This window comes from Lygodium microphyllum, chromosome 8 (assembly GCF_053477565.2).
Source record: "Lygodium microphyllum isolate KBCC chromosome 8, Lygodium_microphyllum_v1.1.10, whole genome shotgun sequence".
NCBI lineage: Eukaryota > Viridiplantae > Streptophyta > Polypodiopsida > Schizaeales > Lygodiaceae > Lygodium > Lygodium microphyllum.
The window spans coordinates 24547796-24555542 of record NC_141142.1 but is presented as its reverse complement, the minus strand read 5'-3'; the positions used below and the strand labels follow the sequence as shown (position 1 = coordinate 24555542).

At 39.3% G+C, this 7747-nt stretch overlaps 1 protein-coding gene across 1 annotated transcript; it reads right to left on the bottom strand.

Moving 5' to 3' along the window:
• Positions 1 to 334: 334 nt before the first annotated feature.
• LOC148032065 (putative xyloglucan galactosyltransferase GT19) lies at positions 335 to 3505 on the bottom strand. The gene is made up of 2 exons (XM_087684040.1): positions 2440 to 3505; positions 335 to 1616 (listed from the first exon to the last, which is right to left on the bottom strand). Exons 1-2 carry the CDS (start codon positions 3300 to 3302, stop codon positions 911 to 913), a joined length of 1569 nt encoding a protein of 522 aa, XP_087540166.1. The 5' UTR covers positions 3303 to 3505; the 3' UTR covers positions 335 to 910.
• Between the last annotated feature and the right edge of the window lie 4242 nt (positions 3506 to 7747).

The window sequence follows — 7747 nt, the reverse complement described above, 5'->3', positions numbered from 1 at the left end:
TATCTACATATTGCGCTCCCTCCATACTTCCTCGTGCCACATCATTGAAATAAAGTCATTAAGCTATCCATGTATACCTAGGACTAGTTCATACATAGACACATGTACTCTTACAATTTCCAACTTTCTATTATGGAATTGTATCATCATAATGATGCAGCTTCACTTCTCACAACCAAGTAATAGAGTATGTTGTCAAATTGCCTTGAAAACAAAAACATTATAACTAAAATGACCTTGATTTTTAAAATTAGAGAGCCTTTTCTAAAGAAACATCGAACTTGATAATTTGCTTGATATGTGAAGTTTCGCATACGTGTCCTCACAAGGCATGCCACATATGCAAACATGTTTGGGGGGTTAGCTTTGCTTTCTTTGTCTTGTGGCTCATTTTCATAAAGTTCAAAAAAGGTCCAAGGTTTGTTAAAGGAGGGCATTTAGGTGTATGCCTCATGTTAGAACTGGCAAAACTTGATGCCTTTGTTTGGTTTGCAAAAGAACATGGTGCTTAGAATGTATCATGCCCAAATAGAACTTGTGAAGGCAAGGAATTGAATCTTGTATACTTTGACAAGCAAGTAATGGCATCTCTTATGACATGATCTTTTTACATGCAATTGGAATCAAGGGCATTAGCAAGGATGATACACTTAGCTATGCCAATCGACCTACAATTTAGAGAATAGAGCTCATATAGTAGGCAACCATGGCAACGGGGGATGTGCCAATTGTGAGTCACCTTCCAGTTGGGGGCTGGAGAGCATCACAAAGCTAGATGTAGGTGAACATAATGGCAATGCACCATTCATAGTTCTAAGGCCTTTCACTTTACAAATCATTGTAAGGCCTTATGTGACACCTACTTTGTGGTGATCTAGGTTGCATGTTAGCCCATTAATCACATTGTTAATTAATGTTTGCTTTGATCAGTGGAGCCAGGTGATGCACTAGCCGAGGATTTGAAGTGGGAGACTTTGTTGAGGATGCCCTCTAAGCTGAGGTCAAAGGCATCTTTGATCCCCACCTTGTGCATTTCCATGGCAGCTGAGGGGCTGAGATAGATGATCCTAGGGATGAGGTCAATGATGTTGGCCCTCATCTCCTCAATCCTCTCTTCTGAGTAAGAGGCCAGCAGCTCCTGCACCTTCACATCCCCCTTCTGGATGTCCTCAAAGGGGATGAAGACGGAGTACTGGTCATGCTGAGAGGGGAGGTGCCATGTGTACTGGGAATATGCAGTGTCATTGTGGAAGAAGACAGGGATGCAGCCTGCTATCATTGCATCGAATGAAGACCGCCGCGTTGCGGTGTCCCCCGGCGGCTGCAAGCAGAATTGAGAAGACAGCAGCGTGTCCCTGATGGGCACTGGGTTGTGGGCACACTTGATTTGGCTGCAGTCCAGCAGTCCACATTGGCTGGATGAGGACAGGCACTGCTCTAGGGCTGCCTGCCGTATGCTGCCGGCTGGTCCGGGCCTCGGTGCACCGACAAATGTGAACAAGAAGGGCCTGCTTGCTGCCCTTACCTCCTCAACCCATGCATTCAGAGCCTCCATGGTCGGTGGGTGGAACGATGTCGGGTATGGCACTGCCTGCTCATGGAAAGTTGCCCATGGCCTGCAATCCAAGGAATGTAAGTTCAGATGTCAGAGCATGGTAGGGACTATTATCAGTGTAGGACCGTGACAGAAAATGAAAAAAGCCTTGACTTTGCATTGCCCCTCCAACCTAGCCTGCTGTGCTCAATTGCCTACAATTGGTGTCCCAGCCACATGGATGAGGTGATTCACATGCTTGATGAATGCAACAGCTACGTCAATGGGACTGACTGCTGCAAGCAGACATGCCAACCCCTATAAAAGCACAAATAGGTTGACAATGCATTGGGTTCTATCAATTGAACCTGAGCCCTATAGAAGACCACTCTTTGCCAGGATGATCATCCTGCATGAATGGCTGTTTTTCTGCACATGAATAACTGTAATCTGAATGTTTTATGCCCATAGAACCTGCATAATGCAACTGTGGTGATTATACATTAAAGATCATATAATGTTCTATAGTTTCTTGAGCTTGAGCATTTAAAGCCGTTCTCTCCTAGTACTCGGCTCTCTGAACTTGATCCTAATTGAGAGCTTGCAAGACAGGCTAAAAGATTTGAAGGCACCTAGGGTTAAGGAGAATGGGTACTATGAGTATTGCAAGCACTACTTTCGCAGTTGGCTCTTGGAATTACATATTGATCAGTGCTTCCAATCTATCACATCATATGAGGTGCAAGCTTGGCTCATCTAGTAGTTTGTCACAGCTATTTGTAACCTAAGAATGCTGCTCCACATCATGAGGATTACCAAAGTGTTTCAATTTATATGACCGCCCAGGGAACTTAACTCTTACAGCCGAAGTAATTATTATGGAGGAAAACATTTGTATACTATACCTGCTTTCTAAGAGGAGAGCTGTAACATTGGCAATGACTGGTTGTGCCCTCAAGCTTGTGCCCCATTTCGACACATTTTCTGCGACATCCACCGAAAAATCCCACGCAGTTCGTCCCATAACCAGGAAATGATCCAGCCCTCCCCATTTTCTCCATCCGTACCCACCATTTTCTTCCAGCCATTCTACCAGCTCCAAGCCTTGCTTTCTTCTGTTCAATTCATCCTTTCCATACAAGAACCTCAAAGCATCCAGTCCACTATAGTATGGGAAAAAGAAAGCATCTGCCTCCTCTTGCTTGTCAGTCAGACACGCATAATTCTTCATCCGTGCATGGAATATTACCTCCAGCATGTAGGAATCTGTGCCATACCAGCCTGTGGTTGCATTCACATCCTGCCCAAAGCCATCATTTTGCACATGGGCACAGAATGTGAGCCACTCTGTGATGTTCCTGTCACATTGTTGAAGGATGTTGGTGTTGAATTGGGGAGGTAAATCATACATGAAAATCCTCTTTCCATGGCAATGTGGCTCCGGATCGCCGCCATCGACGCCAATCCGGCTGGACGAACCGGGAACGACTGGGGTCAATACGGCGCTATTGGGGTCGATGGGGCCTGTAGGGCGATGCACATTGCTGCGATTCGACATGACATCAAATATGTCCGGCTCAAGCAATGCGGCATTATCGAGGGGCGGGGGGGTGGCAGGTATGACAGGCCGGGCCTCTTGGTGAGGGGAGGGGGTCTGGTGAGGAGAAGGCTTGAAGTTGTGATGGAGGTAGAGGAATGTCCACACAAGGAGGACCATGAGCAAGCTGGCTGATCGGAGCCTGAGAAGCTGAGGATGGACAGAACCCATGTCTTCTTGCTTCTCAAGATGGCAAATTAAACGCCCATAACAGCCACCCACTGATGCATGGTTAGTGCAAGTTTGCTGATATTGCAAGTTACATGAGGCCTTCCCTTTTCTTTACTGGGCCGGGGGTTGCGTTTCATTTCCATCAAAGAAAGACTGTCTGAGAGAGAGAGAGAGAGAGAGAGAGAGATTGTATCCCAACAGTTTTCTTTCCCCATCAACCGATGCAAAAGCCCCACTGCAAACATTTTGACACATAGCTCAATAATCCCATTCCTTATTTTATACTTTACAGGTAATCAAGAGTGCGCTCCCCAACTTGCATGCCTTTGCATGGCGTGAATTGATAATACTAGCTTGCCTGCATGACCCCTCATCGTGACCATAATAAGCCTCCCTCCTTTTCTAACAAACTTGCCTTGGATCTTGATCCCTCACTTTCAAACAACTTCCTAAATGACCAAATAATCCTTTTTTAAAATCATAAAGTCAAAACCTAACACTTAGTTTAGTTGCAATAACGCCTAATTTAGACTCTTAAAGGCCCATGATTTGCCAGCAACACGATGGCAGTAAGTACAACAACACCCCAACTAACCAAATTTGCATATTAAGATGGAGACTTGCTAATCTTGTGGGAGCACCGACAACTCGAAAATCAAAGTAAATGTTGAGACATACAATGTTCCATCATTCTCTATTGCAACTACAACAAATAGGAAGACTCTCGCAAATGCATGAGTTCCACTTTTGTTGCAAAGTGGGATTTGCAAAACAACCAGTGAACTGTAAGATTGGGCATAAAAAATGCTACAACAAGCAGTGTAGGGTCGAACTTGTATACAAAGGAAAATGGAGTAATTGCTTTGAGTGTATCTTGTGATGTTGTTTGAGAAGTAAACATAGTTGCAATTTAATTTATATTATGGTCCCAATCCGAGGGTAAATACATAACTAATTTTTGTCCATATAGAGACTAATAATGTCTTCATAGATTTGGCTTGTCAATTAGCTTGAGGATAGTATAGTCAAGATCTTCCATGGATGGCCAACAAGGTTCTCAACAATAACCTTGTTTACAAACAATTGGTACTTCTACTACTATATAGATGTGCATGATCAAGGGGATCTTATATATAATGAGCTTGCATCTACAAAGTTTGTTCCTCAAAGAGCAAGTAGTGGATATGATTGTGGGGATTCAATTTTGCAAAGAAAAACTTGTTTTTAATGAGAGTGGACGTAATAAAACGTTTTGATAGTGTTCATTGCTACTTTAGCACATAACTTATGCCCAAAAAAGAATGGAGACAAAAACTACAAGATTGTACATTTGTTGCATCAATAAGAGATATCCCATGGAAGCATTATGGATGGATTTCAAAGTCTTAATCATCAAAAATTGGTTGAAAATAAGAGATATCCCATGACACTAGGTCAATCCAGTAGTAGATGGGATTGGTCTTGTCAACTATGTGATTGAATTACCCTAGCTTGTGGGATAGAAGAAGAGACAATGAAAAAGCTTGCGCTCTCACCAGAAAGAGCTATTGAATCCATTTAGCCTATCCATAAGCTAGAGTGCTCATTATAGTCTTCCACAACTACATCCTTGATCATGAAGTAGCCTTCTTGAGCAATCACTTGTGTAAGCTCCTCCAAGATCCAAATGTACACATATGACCAAGGAGGCGAAGAAAAAGAAAAGACACAAGTAAAGATGGCATGCCTTTCCTAATTCTCACACTCAAGATAAAGAAAACATTAGTCACATAAAAGAGAGAGCTACACCAAAACTCTTTTTTACATAGATGTAAGGTTTGCATAGTTAAAAGTTAAGAGAGATGGATTCACAACCCAAATTAACTTCAATGATAAAACAACTAAATATGGGGCAATAAGTTGATAAGAGCATCGTATTTTTTTTCACAATCCAAATAAGCATTGCTTTCATTTGGCAAAAGTTTTAGAAAGCTTGGAGAATATTACCTAGAAGGGAAACTATAGACAAGAGATGCAATTATGCACATTTTAAGCACATGTATTTTGAAATCTACCATCTTAATAATTGTTACTTGTTAGTATTATATTAACATAATAATCAAGACCCATACTGAACAAGAGAACAATGTCATGATGGCCACACTAGAGTATAAATCCAGTCAACTCACAGATTTTTATTGAATTGGGATTCTAGTTGTTATTGGCTATAGAAAAAGAATAAAATCGAGTCTTTATGTTACTGTTATTTCTATCAAATTGCAAAGTTATATTCAATGAAGCTTGGAGGGGATATTATGTTACAAAAATCTACATAATAGAATAGCTTTAGAAGTATGTTCATGGACATTTTCTTCAATAAGATGTACTTCATACAGCTATGAATAAAATCATGCAAGTCTACATCGCACATCCTTCTTTGTGTGTGTGAATGTGTGGGTTTTATAAAACTTGACTTTTTTTTTGAAGGTTTGCTTACTCTTTCCCTCAAAGATTTAATTATTATGTGTTTCCTATTGATATTGTATCTAAACCTTTAATGATTGTGACACTAAATTCAAATTTCTAGCCTACAAATAATTTTTGTTGCTTCTAATAAATTGTATTCATGCATATACTAAAATGATTGAAATGAATATGTGCAAAATTTGGACTATATACTCAAAAACTTGCTCACCCTTGTTTCTGTAGAAATGTGAAATATAAATTTGAACACAAAATACCATTCATATATAAGCACCTTTTGTAGATGTAAGTGAGCAAAGAACACACAACATTTGGTGGGATAATGAGGCACACATGTGCACATGCATGCACACCCACACATGCATGCACACACATTCCATTGCATAAGAGAGGATGCAATGGGATACATTTTGAAAAGAAACACTAAGCAACTCAATAAGAATAAGGACTAGAAAAACTAAGCCAACATCAAATACAAGATGAGAAGCTACAAGGGTTACAAGTGAAAATCACATATTGGAACCATAAGTTTATTATTATTATAGTAGGACATTTTTTTGCTTTAATGAGACAAAGGTTTAATGAGTTTCAATTGCTTTTAAAAACTCAACGTAGCATAAACTTGCTCATGATGGAGCTTAGAATCTAAATTAAAATTGCAACTTATGGTATATTACATTGTGGTTGATGTACATACATGCTCTTGGGATCCACTTCATGGGGAGGAAGATCCAATACTATAGGTTTCTTCCACATGTAAGTTACTCATGAATATATGTGTGCATCACGTGGGATCAAAATAAGGTATTTTTAAAATACCATTTTTATACTTTTGTACATACAGAAGGGTGTAATATAAAGGGGTTATTTACAATTGAATAGAAAATGGTAATGTTTTATTTAGGAAAAATTCACAAATAAAGATATTTATAAATAGGCCTCGAACGCACATGATGTAGATGATATACATATAGTTACTTCCATGAGGTTTCCTCTAATGGGTGGTTTAGTGAACATAATAGGGAGGTGTCACCTACATAGTTGAGAAACCCCCTTCAAACTAATGTGACACCCTATCAATAGACTTCATTGGCTCAATATATTTAACCATGTATGATTCAAGTTAGAGAAAATCACAATATAGCATTCATTCAATACATAATTTTACTTTACATACCACAAGAAAAGCTTTGTATTTCTAAGCTTTACAATCTATTCTAGAGTTAAGGGTTGGTTTTCTCATGCATTTGATCCTATTGTGAAGCTAAATAATAGCCTTCTAAGACATTTGATTCTATTATATACTCTAATAAAGTGTATATATATTACTATTCAATTGCTATTAAAGTGATTTAAAAAAGTGCTTTCATATTTAAATCTAACCTTGAAATCTAGTAATCCTTATATGATTCAAGCTTTGAACAATCCATCATTATCAAGGGTAACTTATTTCTACTGTCTCACCATTACCTCTTGTCCTTGTCCACCTTAGTGAATCTAAACTTGGAACTTAAAATTGACACCATTGTACTCTTAAGATATATTATTATGTACCTTCTTCAAACAATCACCAATAATACTCAAGTGTTCCAATATGATAATTAAGAGAGTGACTCCTCAAATGGGCATCCCATCTCTTGTTGTGATGTCCTCCCTTGTAAGTCTACTACACCCCATCAACTACACGAATTTGTAGATATTTTCTAACAAGGTTTGGAGATGGAATGACATCTAGATCTTGCCCTTAGCTTCACATTACATTGTTGGTCCATTGTTCTCTACTTCCTGTTATTTGACTTCTCTCAAAGAATTACGTTTTTTTTGTATTTCCTCTTACTTAACTTCACATTTTTGGTCCATTGTTCTCTACTTCCTCTTATTTGACTTCTCTCAAAGATTTATGTGGGTTGTAAAGGAAAACATATGTGAAGCCACCATAGATAAATGGTATGCTTCTCTAGTATGTAAGAATCCTTAGGACA

Bases quoted from the DNA above. Each gene is read 5' to 3' on its own strand.
- LOC148032065 (XM_087684040.1), bottom strand. From the start codon at position 3,302: ATGGGTTCTGTCCATCCTCAGCTTCTCAGGCTCCGATCAGCCAGCTTG. The intron at 1,617-2,439 runs GTATAGTATACA...CTTGGATTGCAG, and splicing joins GCTCTCCTCTTAGAAAGCAG to GCCATGGGCAACTTTCCATG.